The sequence below is a fragment of the Rhinatrema bivittatum genome, chromosome 16, assembly GCF_901001135.1.
Source record: "Rhinatrema bivittatum chromosome 16, aRhiBiv1.1, whole genome shotgun sequence".
NCBI lineage: Eukaryota > Metazoa > Chordata > Amphibia > Gymnophiona > Rhinatrematidae > Rhinatrema > Rhinatrema bivittatum.
The window spans coordinates 12,697,809-12,715,320 of record NC_042630.1 but is presented as its reverse complement, the minus strand read 5'-3'; the positions used below and the strand labels follow the sequence as shown (position 1 = coordinate 12,715,320).

The 17,512-nt window shown below is 41.6% G+C and overlaps 1 protein-coding gene across 1 annotated transcript; it reads right to left on the bottom strand.

Moving 5' to 3' along the window:
* Positions 1 to 3,591: 3,591 nt before the first annotated feature.
* Positions 3,592 to 13,584, bottom strand: LOC115078753 (lectin-like). Its single transcript, XM_029581767.1, has 6 exons — positions 13,464 to 13,584; positions 9,428 to 9,505; positions 8,038 to 8,135; positions 6,410 to 6,535; positions 4,683 to 4,797; positions 3,592 to 4,017 (listed from the first exon to the last, which is right to left on the bottom strand). Exons 1-6 carry the CDS (start codon positions 13,567 to 13,569, stop codon positions 3,920 to 3,922), a joined length of 621 nt encoding a protein of 206 aa, XP_029437627.1. The 5' UTR covers positions 13,570 to 13,584; the 3' UTR covers positions 3,592 to 3,919.
* Between the last annotated feature and the right edge of the window lie 3,928 nt (positions 13,585 to 17,512).

Genomic DNA, 17,512 nt, shown 5'->3' with positions numbered 1-17,512 from the left:
CTATCCCTGATATCGGGATGTGTGCAAGAAGATCACAACACCCCCGGTATCAGGAATAGGGCACTGTGTGCAGGAAGATCACAACACCCCCAGTATCAGGAATAGGGCACTGTGTGCAGGAAGATCACAACACCCCTGGTATTAGGGATAGGGCACTGTGTGCAGGAAGATCACAACACTCCTGGTATTAATAGGGATAGGGCACTGTGTGCAGGAAGATCACAATACCCCTGGTATCAGGGTTAGGGCACAAGTTCTAGTCACATTGACTGATCACATTACTTGTTTTGTCAAGCTACCAACTGTTTCCATTTCCCATCCCCCATATACTGTCAGTAGGAAACTTGGTAACATGAATAAATAAGAGGGCAGCCAATAGGAATACATATTCATTCCTAAACTGACCTTAACTGACCTGAAAAGTGTCAAATTGTATCATTTTCAGTTAGTGCGCACTAACTCCCAGTTAGTGCGCACTAACTCCCGTTAGTGCGCACTAATCGGAAAAAACGATTTTTAACGATTTTTTAACTAAAAAATCGTGCCTAAGACGATTTTCTTGCCCTGCCACACGATTTCTATCGTTAAGACGATATGGAAAACGATTCACATCCCTAGTACTTATAGGGCCAGATCTTAAAATCTACGCCATGCGCATATTATAAAATCCAGGCTCAGCGCAAGCAAGGGGGTGCACACATGTGCACCTTGCACGCGCCAAACCCGAGGGGAACCCCGATGGCTTTCCCCGTTCCCTCCAAGGCTGCTCCGAAATCAGAGCTGCCTTGGAGGGAACTTTTTTCCACCCCCCCCCACCACCTTTCCCTCCCTTCCCCTATCTAACCCACCCCCCAGCCCTATCTAAATACCCCCCACCTTATCTCATTGAGTTATGCCTGTCTCTGGCAGGCGTAACTTGCGAGCGCCGGCTCGCCATCCCCCGGCAAAGGTCACTGTGCTGAAGGATTCGGCCCCACCCCTGAACTGCCGCCCTGGCCCCGCCCCTGGCCTGCCCATTTTTTAAAGCCCCAGGACTTTAAATCCCAAGCATTCCGGGGCTTGCAGGCACCGCCGAGCCTATGCAAAATAGGCTCGGCACACGCAGGGGCAGATTCTCTCTGGTTTGAAAATCTACCCCTAAGTGAATAGGTGCTCATTTATTTTATCTGTTTTAAATTATGTTAATAAAGATTTGATTTTATTTGACATTACATTATTCACATTAGTGCTCTTTTCCATATATTATATATATATATATATATATATATATATATATATATATGCTCTTTTTTGTCTCTCTCTCTATATATAGATATATAGATAGATAGACAGACAAATATATATATATATATATATATATGCTCTTTTTTGTCTCTCTCTCTCTATATATAGATATATAGATAGATAGACAGACAAATATATATATATATATATATATATAAATTTAAGCCCACAACAAAGAGTAGGGTGTGCAGTTGCTATGGCCTGGGGAATTCCAGGAGCATGAAAATGTTGACTGTAGTTTGGTTTCCACTCATTATTTCTTCATTCTGTTTGATCTTCAAATTAAAACTAATTATTATAACTGCTCTTGATTCAGAAAAAAACCATTGCCTGTCAGCCATTTTAGAATTCAAGGATCTGATCATGCTGCACCCTGTGAAGGTAATATCTACAAAATGTTTTATGCTGCTAATAACACCACATAGCATTTAATTTTGTTTACCATGATTACTATAAAGCATCGTGTGGTTTCACTATTTATGCATATTCTCTCTTTCTTTTCAGGGCTTTTCCTGATTTCCAGATCTGAAATATCACATTTTATTAATGAAGAAATCTTTCTATAAATTTGGTCCTGCTAAAGAATGGATTGGGAAATAAGAAAACTGATACAGGTCAAGAGGTCCTGGAGATGCTAAGGGGTAAAGTTCACAACACCTGCAGGCAGAGAGATTCCCATCAGTTGCCAAATGACAGTAACTCATGGCTGAAATGTAGGTCCAGGTCTGCACAATTCTGGAGGGAGCCGTGGTGTCTGGAAGCGCCCCCTGGCAAAGGACTTACAGTGATAACAACTGGGCTAAGAGAGTTAGAAGATGCTAAAAAATAAGAGGAAAAAACCTCAAGAAATTGTAAAAAATAAATAATTTCAAGTCAACTTGCACCACAAAAGAAAGACTGCAATTTTGGATTAACCTTATTCAATCTGAGTTCATGGTTAATATGTTTGTGTGTGTGTGTGTGTGGTGGGGGGGGGGGGGGGTATATTTAGCTATCTATACATCCAAGGGGTTGTACCCATGTGTGAATTTTTTGACAATTCCAATTGAGAAATGTACTGAGAGATATTACATAGCTCTTCTAAAATGAAAGCAAGCTTGCCTTATTAAAGCATAGAGCTGAAGTCACAGCCCTTACAAATTGATCCCTGAAAAGGCAGAGGATGTATTTACTAAGCAATTTCTTCATAGACACAAAATGAGAAACAAAATAAGCGTCAATAATAGACCCAAGAGAATAGGTCAATAAAACATTTTCAGAGTCCTACATGTTTTCAGTATCTTATGCATGCCAATCGCTTGTTATAAAATCACATGGAATCATGCACATTAAAAAGTACAGGCATAATCTGGTTTTGTGCATATGTACGTATAGCATAGGGAAGATGGATCTTCTAAGAATGGAGTCGGGGTGGAGTTGTAATGCATGAGTATGATTGTAAATGAAGATGCAAAGGCAGTGCCCTGTAAGCAGCTGTTGTTATTCTGTGTGGGTTGATTTATGCATGTACCTAGGGTCAATTTTCAAAGTGAACCTATGAGCATACATTTGCTTTGAAAATTGTCATTATTTATGCATTTTGGCAACATTGAAGTTATGTAGGTTGTTAGAAAATTATGCTCCACATTTACATTTTCTCCTTCAGAACTTGGTGAGTCACATTTTGCCAAAGGAGACTGGCACAAGGATACCCATCCCTTCAGATCCTGACATGGATATCTTAAGGGATTAGCAGAGGTATAAAGAGCCTTTGTCTCTAAAACCAGCATTGGGCTGTTATTCTACAGATATCCTGGAACAGAAACTCAAGGTCCTCTTCTTCTACTATATGCAACAGTATAGCCTTAATTCATCAATACCTTTACCTACAAAGAAATAGAGGAAAGCCTGTGGTAAACAGGCTTTATGTGAACTGTTGCAACCAGTTTTATCTCACCATACATTTCCAGGGCTCCCTTGAAAGATAGATTGTTTCTCATAATATCACTTTATCTTTCTATATTCTGAAAAGAAAAATTACTGAGATTTGCACATCCAGGATAGGGCATGATGGAGGATGCTCTTCCCTTTACAGTTCTGAGCATTTCTTTAAATCTCCGAAACAAAGCAGTTATTGGTAGATAAGAGTGTCCTGGTTCACCTGAGAGAGGCACACCTGCTGATCTATCATCCAAATAATTTTTCAGACAGACAGTAGATTTGCACCAGTTGAACTCAAATGCTGACATATTGCTTGGAAAATAATTTGCCAAATTAAATTCCCATGCATCATGATGCGTTCTTAAAAAAATACACTGAAACCATCAATTGCAGATAACATAAGGTATTTAATGAGCTTAAAGGGCTAGCAGAAATATTACCTATAAAACAGTTTTCTTCTAAGATACAGCAAAGACATCTTATATCATAGAGTGCAGAGGAAGTGCTGTTTTCAAATTCTTAGAAAGAGTATTTTTGGCTGAGGTTTAATAGCCTAGAATACATTTCTTCATACTTTATGGTCCGAATCTCAGGTCACCAAGGGTCTCTCTGTTCTATACAAAGCCAAGCATCAAAGGTTTGGATTATCATTTAATACAAATCTCTTTTGCTGGACATCACCATGGTCTTTCCATGCTGAATCACTGGAATCAACTTAACCGATCATTTGATTTGTTAGACAGGAAGTGCTACTGACTTTGCAGACAAAAGGAAGCTTTTCTGGACATTTGAAATCATTCCAGGCACCGTTAGCTGTATAAAAAAGAATCAAATAGCATTTAGAAGCAGGAGGTGTTCTAATAGAAAGACAACTTTCAAAGCTATTTATCCAGGTAAACTGATTCTTGGAAAATTACCTTCCCTCAAGCTGGATAAAAATACATGTGGAGTTATACAGAATGTGTACTTTTATCCAGATAGGTGGGGGCATTGCTTAGGATCTGTTCTGGGTGGATTCAGAAAAATAACATGTGCATTGGTGTTTTTGATCTTCACATGCCATTTTCCAGCCCCATTTCGGCCATACTAACAGGGGGTGCAAATTTAAGTCCGTTTAGCAATTATAGAAATGAAATTAGCCATGCACTTTCCCATGGAGATTTGTGGCAGATTCCATTGGGAAAATGAACCTGTTAGATATTCCACCAAGAAGGTAAGCAGTTTGAAAATTAACCTCAAAACTAATTTATAGCAAAACAAATTCAAGCATATTGGACACACACCAGTCTTAACATCTGATCTTGGAAACTCCTGCAAAACCAAAGTCAATTCCTAAAGCAGAACAAAATATAAACCAAAAGTGCGGCAATGCAACTCTGGCTCATCTCGATCGGAAAATCAAATCTTACACTATCGAGCAGGTACTGCATCTATTTCATTTCACAATGCATCGTTTAAAAATTGAATTATTTACTTACGGAACTGGTTAAAGGTGGCACAGGCCTCCCGAACACCCTGGAAGTTATTTGGTTCCCCAGAACTCCAGTTTACAAAATCTAAAGACGAGCCATCAGTCCAAAGAAATGATCGATCCTGGAAAATGAAATTTAAAAAAATGGGTACACAATTGATTGCCATATTAATCATTTTTGTGACCTGTTCCTCACTAATGTGGATAAGAATTATAATCTAATTGTGTCTCTGTTTTTTACCCCCTTCGTTTGATCCATTTGATCCCTTGCTGTATAATTAGGTGGTTCCCTTGCAATCATCTTGGGATATCAAAGGCCAGGCCCAGTCAGGGAGGTGATGGTGCCTGGATGGAGTCCTATTTGCAACTCTTTTCCCCTCCCCCTATGTGGACGAGCCCAGCAGTAAAGGGAGCAAGCAGCAGAACCTCAGATCTTATCTTCCTCCTCCTTGCTGCCTGGGGCCTGGCTGCTGCTTGTCCCAAGTGGTTCATAACAGTATTTGGTCCTCAGGTATCAGAGGAGAAGGCAGTGGCCCAAGCTGCTGCTACTCACCTTCTCTTCCTGTCAACTCAATTGACATTTTAGAGGGGAGGTGGATCAGTGGCTAAAAAAGGGCTGGAGGATGGATGTTGGGAGGTGTGAAAGAGGGACTGAGTGATGGTGTGTGTGTGTGTGAAAGTGGGGTATTGTGTGTGTGTGTGTGTGTGTGTATTGGCACTTTGGGGTGTGAGAGAGAAGTCTGAAATGGGAAGAAGAAGGGAGAGAAAGAGGATGGAGAGTGGTAGGGGAGAGGAAGTGAGAGATGGAGGGCTGTGGAGGAGAGAGAGAAAGGAGACAAGGACCAGGGTGGGAAAGGTGGGAGGGTTGGAATTGTGGGAAGAACAACTCCCTCTTCCCTCTCCGAATCTCTCCAAGATCCCTAAAACACCTTCACTTTCCTTCAGACGCTCCAAAAATCTCCCTCCCCTCTTCTTCACATTCTCCATTCTTTATATACAATCTCCTCCATCCGTGATCTTCCTATCCCATGACCCCCTCCTCCTTCTCTCTCTCTGGATCCTCCTTCTCTCTCTCTCTCTTCTCCCCATCCTTGAGATCTCCTCTTCCTCTCCCCCACCCACCACATTGATACCTGAGATCCCCTAACCCATAAAATTCCCAAAAGAACACAATAAATTGTACAGGCACAAAGCAAGTCTGAAAAAGTGCTTTGTTATGCAAAACGAATGCACATTCTTTAATATACAAAATTAATCCAAGGCATGCAAGTAAACTCCATAATGTTCTAACTCTTGCAGCAGAATTTATTCTTGGGCAGCTTCAGGAAATTAGGGACTGTGCTTATTGCTACTGAGTGCTAGAGGCATAGCAGCAATGCAGGGGACTCAATCTGAAGCTGCACGCCTGGGCAACAGGGCAGAAACTGCTGCAAGATTTCCCCTTGAAGATCCCTTGTAAATCTGAGGAGCTTCCTGCACCCTTCCTCCTCTCTGTCTTTCACGCCGGCGCTGGGGAGGGAGAGGGCGCCTGGAAATTGTCTACTGCAATTTCATTATGAGCCACAATTCAGCAGGATTGCAGCAGAAGGTGGAAACGAATAGTCTTAGGCCTTTCTTTCAAAGAGTTGAGGTAATCATGGGGTTATGTACCTGTTAAGAAAGTCCTGTTCTTCTTGCTCTATCTTTATCCCATAGTCCTGGCTAAAGGAAATATCACCCTCTGGCATTAATTACCTTGTAAGAATCACTAGCACCGATCCAAATAATATTACGGTTACACAGATTCAAAATAAAGTCATTTTCTTCCACAGAGTGCAAAGAGGCCAGATGACCCCCTGGAATCTGTCTCTGGCAATAAAGCTGTGTGAAAACAAAAGAATATTTTGTTAGGATACATGAATGATGCGCTTCATAGCCTTCCGGCATGAACGATCAGAGAACACAGACTTGTCTACTTTCCATTCTAGGATCAACACCTCGTCTCCACTTCACCCCAGGCAGCTGCTGCCTTCCTCTTCCTAGGGCTGGCCACCACTCCTTCCCATCCTCCATTCACCCTGTCCTGCTGCTTGCTAGTCCTCAGCTCCTAAGATTGTCCAAGATCCCCCCATCCCCCGTTCATAGTGGCTCTAGCGCAGCCAATCAATGCAAACAATGAAACTGGTAGTGACCCTAATCTCATACAAAGATTTCCGTATTTGATTTACTTGCATATAAAATTACTATTTCAAAAAAAGATTTCTTCCCGGAAAGTTGAATGATAATTTTCCTACTACGTAAAATGGTCACTCTGCTTTCTATTCAGAAATATGCAAAGGCCTTCTTGATTGCACATGAGCAGTTAAATGATGCAGCAGAGGTAATGTGTGCACGTGTGTGTGTGTCTATGTATGATGTCCATACTGGCAGGGGTGGTTTACACATCATAGTCTCTATTTATTTATTTATTTCCACATTCATAGTGGCCTAAATAAATAAACCAGCACAGTAATGCAAATTTTCTGCCAGTTTTAATGCCTGCATTACATCAGACTCTAGTATCCTATATACTAACTAATGATGTGCAGACCATGATCTGCAATTGTCATGGCCACAGTCAAGGCAGAAAAGGGGCAATGGTGAAATAAGCCCTGACTGGAAAATCAGGTTCCCCTGTGCTAACCAATCTAAAGTGACAGGGCTACAGCAGGAAAACTCGCCTAGCTCTGACGGTGGCCAGATTAATGGGCAGGTGCCCCCTCAATCCCAACCCTGCATTCCTCAACATTGCATGGGCAGCCTGAACCCCTCATTCTCCCCTACTCCTTGGATTATCTGTCACAGCAGTATATTTATTGTGGATTTAAAACAATCCTGGAAAAATTCAGCAAATTCTGAGTCACTGCCCAATGGCAACAGTTGCTGGTTATGCCTGACACTCATGACATCACCTGTGCCATCACAAATGACTGTGCAGATCCAAAAGGGCAGATCACATCACAACTGAAAGGTATAGGGAAGAGAGAGAGAGTCAGACAAGGGGTTGTGATGGAGGGCAGTAGATGAGAGATGTACCAGGGGATGTTAGAGAGGAAAGGAGAGAAGGAAAAGATCCAAGAAGAGGGTAGGAAAGAGACTGGAAATATATAAGTAGCTGGGTGGAGAAACAAGATGTCAAAGCATGCAGGGTACATGGAGAGATGAGAAAAGGTTGAAGATGAAGAAGAATAGATAATGAGAGATGGAGGGAGAGACAGAGAGAGAAAGAATATATATATGTGTGTATGAAAGAGAGAAATCGGCAGGTTTCTGAGTAGCACGCAATCTATAGATCAGAACAGAGGTGTACCAATGCTCAGTCCTTGCCCATAACTCTGTCTCACCTCAGCCTCTATCCAGGGGAGTGGTGTGGCGATATACTTGTAATAAGACGAAAAGAAGCAACTCCATCCATTTGTACATGATGTGCTTTGTTCTGCAGCTGGAAATATTGAGATGAGCAAAGAAACGTTAGACCGAGAAAAAAAAACATTTTTCTTCAAGAGACTACTTTGTACCTCACAACAACCACATTCGAGTTTATGTTTCTGTTCGAAGACATCCAGTAGAAAATGAAGGTTCCGAACCATAATATGCAGGTTAAAGTAAGAAAGAGCTAGATCATCTCATTAACAAATTTCCAGTTTGCATGTTTCCTTTGCTTCAGAAATTGCTTTCCTAATCACCACCAAGTTCCTCAGAAAACTCAGGCACGCTATTGCTAAGAACAATGATTTAAAGCCACTATTATGGGGCTATGAGTCAGAATTAAGGAAATGACAAAACTGGGACAGAGTAGGCCAAACGTTCGCAAGTCAGTGTGTCAGTGGAGTGCTCAGACAGCACAGCCTTTTAGACCAAAGATGGTTTTACATATAAATTCAGCAAAGGTAAGGGTGAGGAGAGGAGGGAAGGAATAAAGGAAAAAAAAACTACGCAAGCAAAAATATGTGTAAACTACCTAAAACACTGCAGGATATTTAGTTAATTCTTATTTAGTCCTCAAGGCAAATGTCCCATTGTATTTTTCGGGATTGCAGAAAACAATTTTCAAAGATATTTAACTAGGTAAGTAGGGAGTTATCTGGCTAGGTTCCCTAGGTGGAAAATTGTTATCCCTGTCACCCATGTGGTAAAATATAGTGGCCTATCTTCACTCCAAATTGCTAGGTGTAAAATAAAGAGGTATTATAGGGAAGGGGAAGTCAGAAGAGACAACTTTGTGCATGCGTTTTCAAAATGTGTGCACATAGACTTGCATCATGCATAGATTTCCTGATCATCCACTCACTGAGGCCTGACCATTACATGAAATCGTCTTCCAAGCTGGGTTACGTGGAGTAACCCAGCTTGCCAAATTTGAAGTCCTCTGCCCCAGAGATTTTCAGGGCCCCAAAGAGAACTTGGGAGGAAGTGGCAAGGGATGAAACCCCCCCCCCCCCAGGATAAAGATTGTTGGGATGTAGAGGAGGGGAAACTCCCCAACCATTAAATTATTTATTTAATTCCAAGCATTTGATATTCAGCTCCACACACACAAAAAGGCCTCAAGGCAAATTACAATGAATGGATAAGTCTAACAAGTTCAAGGGAATAGGGAAGATATGTCGGATAGGAGTAATTCTGTTATATTGTTCTTGCCTTAAAACGTATGCACACCCATGAGTTTGGTATAGTAGAAATCAATTTTAAAATTTTCTACTTTAAAGATTTTAAATTCTAGCTACTTTTTACCTTTTCCAGCAGAGAAAATCATGACAAGTAACATCACAACTTCTGTTGCTTTTCTCATCATGTTGGCGCCTTGGGATGCTGATGATTCAAGCAGAAATGTGGTTGAGCATTGTTTCTTACATCTCAAACACCTCAACATTTCAAAAAAGAAAAACCATCAAGGGCTTGATTCACCTAGGCCTTCTCCCATGGACACAGAATGGGAGACAAGGCCTTAGTGAATCATTACCTGAACGGACAATCCAAAGATAATAAGCTTATATTAAATCAAAACAACGTATTTATAAACGGGGACGGTAACATTGCAACAGCCGTGCAGGCACACATGTATGCGTATATGCTGGCTCGCGCCAATAGACATGGCCATTTTATAATATACAAACATATATGCGCATATGTTATAAAATCGGCTGTACGCGGGTACATGTGCACTCAGTTTTTATATAGACACTCGCAAATGCCACATCTACCGAATAAATGTGTAGATTTTTATAAGGAGCCGAGGGTACTTACCCATTTTCGAGTTCATTCCCATTTCGCCCAGTGTAGGAATGGGACTTCCTAACCCTCCTAGTTTTAAAGGCTTCCTTCTCCCTTGTTAGACTCAACCCTTAAAACCTTAGGGCTGGATTTTCAAAAGGTTACGAGCGGTCCTGTTTTCAAAAGGCCCGGCAACGCACATAAAGCCCGGAACTCGTGTAAGTCCTGGGGCTTGCAAAAAAGGGGCGGTCCGGGGGCAGGGCAGGGTCAGAGGCTCCCGGCACGGCAGCCATTTGCTGCTGTGCCAGGGATCGCGCGCCGGCAGTTGGCCGGCGCGCGCTAATTAGTTCAGCCCCAGGGCCGAAGTAAGTTTTACAACGAGAAAAAAAAAAAAAGAAAAAGGTAGGGGGGAAAGGGCGAGGGAGGTAGGAGAAGGGAAGGGAAGGTGGGGTGGGGGGGGGTAGGGAAGCTCCCTCCGAGGCCACTCTGATTTCGCACATGTACACACCGGGTAGCGCGCGCGCGCATGTACGCCCACGCATACCTCTTAAAATCTACTCCTTACCGAGTAGCCCAGATTTTTTTTACTCTTTTACTTAATACGCCAACATAGCAGAAGTAAAGTTGTACAGTAGGGACCGTTAGTGCACGCTTGTGCACGTAAATATTTGCACATACATCACTTGGGTCTTCCCCGACACACCCAAACCCCTCCCTGTCCATGCCCATGTCCTGCCCCTTTTTGGAACATTTTGATTTGTGCACGTACCCGAGGGGGGGAGGGGGGGGTGGCTCTTTAAAATCCTCACGGCACGCACCAACCTGAGAGACGTGCATAATTAACCTGGCATTGGCGCACATAGGGCTTTTAAAATTAACCCTCTACTTTGTAACATCCAGGCTGTAATACATCTAACCAAGTTTACAAATATTTAAATCAAGGTAGACTCCTAGGGGTAGATTTTAAAAAGTTGCGCGCGGGCGTACATGTGCAAGCACTACCCGGCGCGCGCACACACGTACACCCGATGTTATAACTTGCGTGTGCAGGTGCGCACAAGTTATAAAATCATGGGTCGGCGCGCGCAAGGGGGTACTTGTTATAAAATCGGGGGGTTGGCACGTGCAAGTGGGGGGGGGGGGGGGTGCACAACTGTGCACCTTGCTCACGCCGATCCATGCTGCCTTCCCCCATTCCCTCCCAGGCTACTCCAGAATCGGAGTGTACATGTGCAAAATCGGAGTGTACATGTGCAAAATCAGAGTATACATGTGCAAAATCGGAGTGTACATTTGCAAAATCAGAGTGTACATGTGCAAAATCGGAGTGTACATGTGCAAAATCAGAGTATACATGTGCAAAATCAGAGTGTACATGTGCAAAATCGGAGTGTACATTTGCAAAATCAGAGTGTACATGTGCAAAATCGGAGTGTACATGTGCAAAATCAGAGTGTACATGTGCAAAATCGGAGTGTACATGTGCAAAATCGGAGCGGCCTCGGAGGGAGCTTCCCTACCCCCCCCACCCCACCTTTCCTTCCCTTCTCCCACCTCCCCCGCCCTTCCCCCCCTACCTTTTTCTTTTTTCTTTTTTTTGTTTCTTTTTTTGTTTTTCTCGTTGTGAAACTTATTTCAGCCCTGGGGCTGAACTAGTTAGCGCTCACCGGCCCAACTGCCAGCGCACGATCCCCGGCACAGCAGCAAATGGCTGCTGTGCTGGGAGCCTCTGACCCCCATCCCACCTCCGGACCACCCTTCCTCTAACCTTCCCCCCCCCCCCCCCCCCCCCAGCCCTACTCTAACTGCCCAGGTGCAAGTTGCGGGTGCCGGCCAACTGCCGGCACGCGACCCCCAGCACAGCAGCAAATGTGGCCGCTCTGCCGGGAACCTGACCCCACCCTTGCCCCGCCACTCCCCGCCCCGTCCCCGCCTCTTTTTGCAAGTCCCGGGACTTACACGCGTCCCGGGGCTTTACGCACGCCGCTGGCCTTTTTAAAATCCGGCCCTTAGTTTATTTCAACTGTGAATAGCATATAGCCCCCTCAAATTTTTTTTTTATTCATTATTTCAAATATTGATTTAAATGTATTTGACAATTTCATTAATAGCTTGCATGCTCTTGCAATGCGCAATGTATTAGCATTTTGTTTGAAATTAATTTTCAGAAGCTCTATGTACAGGTCAAGCAATGAGTGGCACTATAGAAATGATAAGTGTCAGTAGATCAGCTTTCCTTGTTAATCCCACACTTACCATGCCTGTCCTCCTTCCTTCTGCATGCTCTCTTACCTCATATATTTATTTATTTAGCATTTTTATATACCGACATTCTCGATACAAATATCAAATCAGGTCGGTTTACATAAAACAAAACTATCGCGGTGAGGCGTTACAATAAACGGAACATATATATTAAACAAGAGGGGGCAATATTCAGCCATTAAGCGGCTTGGCTAGTTAGCCAGATAACCTTAACTGGTAGGGTATATTTGGCAGCACTTTTGCGCTGCTGTTTATACCTGGGTACCTTAAAGTTAGACGGATATATATTTATCCAGCTAACTTTAGGACAGATCAGCGGCACATCCAGTGTTAGCCAGTTACCTTATGAGGCTAACTCTGCTCCTCCCCAAAACGCCTCCTGCTTATCCCAGAAATGCCCCCGACTTATCCGACTAAATTCTGGCAGGATCTGGCTAGAATTTATCCGGATAATTCTCTAAATATGCAGGTGTTGCCATATAGATGGATTACTTTTCAGTTATCCGTCTGAATGGCTTTTGGATATTATTGACCTCACAGTCATTAATGTCTCCTTTTCTAAAGTAATCACATGTTTAACCTAAAAATCATTGTTCATCAACAGGTAGGATATTTTCACAGAGTATCATTTTACAATGACAGGAAAATCGCAAGGACATTCCAGGTTTCAGTTTTTTTTTTTTAATTTCCCATCCAAAACAAGACAACTCTCCCCCCCCCCTCTCAACTTTAATTTTGTTTTATTGGGGTAAAGTTTTACTGAGCGCTAAATTGTGTTAGCATGTGCTAAGCAAACGTAGCTGTGCTAAAATTCCTAGATAAAACAAAATGAAACAAAAAAAGAAAAACATAGCAAGCTAAAGTGCAAAGAAAAATAAATCAATAAAATTGCAATAAACATGTTTTTCCCATGCACAACCTCCTAAATATTTACAACCACCAGTGATGTGCTACCATCCTTTTTTTTTCTCAATAGCTCCTGAGCTCTGTCAAACCATTGCTACCTGCTGAGATCTTCATGCTTTCATGGCAATGATGAAAACAACTGACAACGATATTTATTAACTTTAATCAGGATGTTTCAAGCAAATAAAAAGATAATACAATCTTTAGTACCTAAAACGTCTAATTATCCAATCCCAAATATTATTACTCTAGTTTTTTTTTTAATTACAGAAAAAAGCACAGGCAATTTTTAAACTGCAAGGCTGACAGATTATTGTGAATAGCCATCAGATATTCAGCAGCTTTCTTAGATTTGTTTATTATTTCTTATATAGACATCACATACCTACTATGAACTCGGTTCGTTCAGTACAAGTCTTCCTCTGTGCAATATTTATTCTCCTGTGCCAACCCTGAAGTGCTGCTCTCAAGTAATGAGACCTTTTATACATCAACCAAGCTTGCCAAGCACACCCACGTAAATATTTCTAATCCTGCTCTTTTTCTTGACTGTTTTATCAAGAGCGTGAGAACTGCACCTTTTTCCTTGCTTCCTTTCCATCAAACAATGCAATCTTGCTTCTTCGTGACAGCTGATAGCAAACTAAAAAAATTGAACAATAAAGTGAGACTTCCAGCAGGTAAATTTCATCATGGACATTTGCTGGATCAGTGAGTAGTCAAGCATGAGGAAGATACTCCATTTTCAGGACCTTAAGCAAATACAATAATGTAAAGTATTTATTATTTAATTATTTAATTATTTAAAATTTTTATAGACCGACATTCATCAGGGATATCACATCGGTTCACATTGTAACGCAAACAGACGCCTGGGGAGGCGTTTTACATCGAACAGAGTTATATCAACAATTTATAACAAATTAACAAAAGAACAATTAATAATAAAGATATTGAAATTGTCTTGCAGGGTCAAACCAATGGTTCATCAAACCCAACATCCAGTTTCTTACAGTGTCCAATTCAAGTCACTTGCAAATACCCAGCCGAACCTAAGATGGAGAACCCCTATCCACTCCTTACTCCCAGAAGTCTACATAACAAAGAATGGACCTGTCCTTCTGAAACTTGTCCACACGTTTTCATTATTCAGCTATACCATTAGCCTTTGCTTCATCCTCCAGCAACAAATTTCACTCTTTAATTGTGCATTGAAAGGAAAAAAATGTAAAAGTCATGAGTTTTAAATCTACTAACAATTTTGCAGAGTATTGTGAAGACCTCTATCACTCCTTCAAGCTGAAAAACCCTAACATGCTCACCTTGCCAGCCCATGCTCTTTATCATTTTTTATTGCCTGGAAGTGAACAAACTGTAGTGAAAAAAATTGTGCATAAGTAATCCCTAAGGACTGTATTGACATTCCACAACACTTTTTGTATGAATTTTTTTTTCTCTTTTTCTCTTCCAGAAGTTGCTGGGCAGGAAAGTCTTGGGGAAAAAATTGGTGTGCTATTTCTAAATTCTTCACACATATTTTATTTGCTTGATTTTCAAACTCTTATTTCCATATGATGAACTTCAAGTTAGATAATAAAAAGTCAGTAAAGTGTGAGCTATGACCTCCAGGATTTCTCCATCTCCATTCTTTTTTGTACTAGCAAGACACTACAATGTCTGCTTCTCTTGTTTGTACCCCTTTATTTCTAAAATCATTACACTATTTGAGTCAGTGTGTGCTACTACAACTCAAACAATGCACACTAACTCTATAGTTTGCACTAAATTGAAATAGTGCGCAGCCAGTTTATCTGAGTAATTGGGTGAGATGCTGTGCTTGCATAAGTGTACATCCTTTTAAAAATGGCACCTCCCTATCTACTTGCTCTGGGCAGATAAGCCAAGTTGATGTAGTCCTCCCCTAACCCATGACACAGATTGTGGGATTTTGAAACACTGAGGGCTGGATTTTCTAATGTTGCAAACATTATTGAATCCCGCAGTAATGAGGGGTGGGGGGCGAAGTGGGGGTGGGGGGCGGGCCTGCTAAAGCCGGCAGTGATCGCACCATCGCAGTGTTATCGCTGCTGGCTTTTACATCCAATAGCGCCACAGTGAAAAGTGGTGCTATTGGGCGCGCTACTGGCGGCGATAAAAGATCTTACCTTATCACTGCCAGCGAAGTTTCCGCAGCATCCGCCCTTCTCTTCCGGTCCCGACGCTGTCCCGACTCTACCCCTATTTAGCTATTGCACGCGAAAAGGGATAGAAAATGACCCCCTGAGTTAGTATCTGGATAAATTCCATTCATGTGGTTTAATCATTTAAGATAATTATTTTGGAACCTTTTTTATCTGTAACTTAAAAACCTTTAAAGAAAAATTAAACAAGCAAAAATTGGACTTTGATGATCGAAGATTAAATTGACAGATGTCATGAAATATTTGATTTCTCAACCTTGTATTAGAGTGGGAACCTTTTGTATATTGACCTTTGATTATGTACATTTGTAAGTTAATGTCAAGGTAGAAAAACAACTATTGTTTGCAGATGGTATTATAACTTTTTAAAGGTTGATTGCCTTCAAATGTTTCCTTTGACTTTACCCCTTAAAATAATATTTATTTTTCCTTTTTCTTTAATTGATCCATAGCAATGATTTATTTTAGTCTTTGTTATATTATTGTAAAGGCCATGCACAATTCTACTTTTCTTGGCTAGGTAATTTACTTGTCACTTTAACTTTGATGTTTGGTTTGTTTAAAATATAACCCTATTCATGACACATCTCTACAATCTATAGAAGGAAGATTGTGAACTTTTCCTTTGAAGTTCCTTATCTTCATCCAGGAATGAAACATAGGAACCGAACCTGATAAGGACCTAGAGGCCCATCTTGTCTGCCCATTGTACTTCCTAGCACAATGTCATGTACCAAAGTTCGGTGCCAAGCCATTAAAGTTTAGTGATAGACCATTCAGACACTATAATTAGCATGCTATGCAGCAAAGCCATAATGTTCACAGCAACCATATTTCGCTTAACAGGTTTGCTGCACACATTAGAAATTCATGATTATTCCTGCTAAGCTTTTCACCTTTCTCTAATAGTCAACAAACTATGGGGGTCATTTACCAGACGGATCGTACGCGATAAGGGACGTTTCGCATGCGTGCGACGTTTTCGCACGCATGCGATACCAAGATGGGGGCGGAGTCGGCCCCGGAAGAGGAGGAGTCGGGGCGTCACCGGGGCCGACTCCGCGAAGATGACGTGGATGACAAAAAGGTAAGGGCCTTTTCGCGTCCTATTTCGTGCCCAATAGCTACACCTTCTATGGTGGCGCTATTGGGTGCGAAACCGGCAGCGATCGCACCGCGATGGTGCGATCGCTGCCGGCTAGCGCAGGACCGCCCCCCATTTCGGCCCCCCGCCCCTCATTAGCTAAAGTATCGCAGGCCTGCAATACTTTAGAAAATGAGGCCCTATGTCCCTGTGTATCGCATAGTCTAAAATGTTCAATGTGCATATATTTGACTGACTTACCTATTATTGTCTGTATCTAATTCAGATACACTGCTGAATATTGGTTTCTCATTATTCAAATAAGAAATACAGTAGCTATGAACTAATTTGCTATAGGAATTGTAGATTGATTTTACATTGAGTTCCTTAGTAAAATTTATATGGGCCACAAAATTTATTGATGAATTTGGATCCAATCCAAAAGCACACTTTTTCATCACTTTCTAAAAGAATTGTTGCCTTTTATTATTTATTTATTTATTTATTTATTTATTTATTTATTTAAAGCTTTTATATACCGGTAATCATGGGAACATCAAATTGGTTTACAAGGAACTTGAAAAGTAGTACACAGAACAGGGTGCATTAAACTTGGAGTGGGGGATCAACAGAAATTGAAAGGAACAGAGAGTATATAAACTTGCTACTAACAAGGAACAGAGCATATGTAAACTTGCTAATATTAAAATTAAATTTTAATTTAATTTATTTTGTATTGTATATGTCTTAATCGTTTTAAGGGACAGCAGAAGAATGAAAGGATGGATCGGTTAAAATGGACTTTATTGAAACTTGCCCGACTCTGGCCGAGTTTCGCTCTGCCGAGCTGCCTCAGGGGCTTGTTGAACCAGAAACTTGGCTCTATATACTTTCGCTGCTTTTCAAGGATGAAGGAACATGAGTAAACACACCGAATCCTGACTTGTCATTTGTGATTCATAAGTCACTTGTGTGAGCAGTGTTGATGCGATTCTTAATGGACTAGCACCCCGGTCACATACCGCTCTGACAAACGCTGTTTTCGCAGTGTGTTTACTCATGTTCCTTCATCCTTGAAAAGCAGCGAAAGTATATAGAGCCAAGTTTCTGGTTCAACAAGCCCCTGAGGCAGCTCGGCAGAGCGAAACT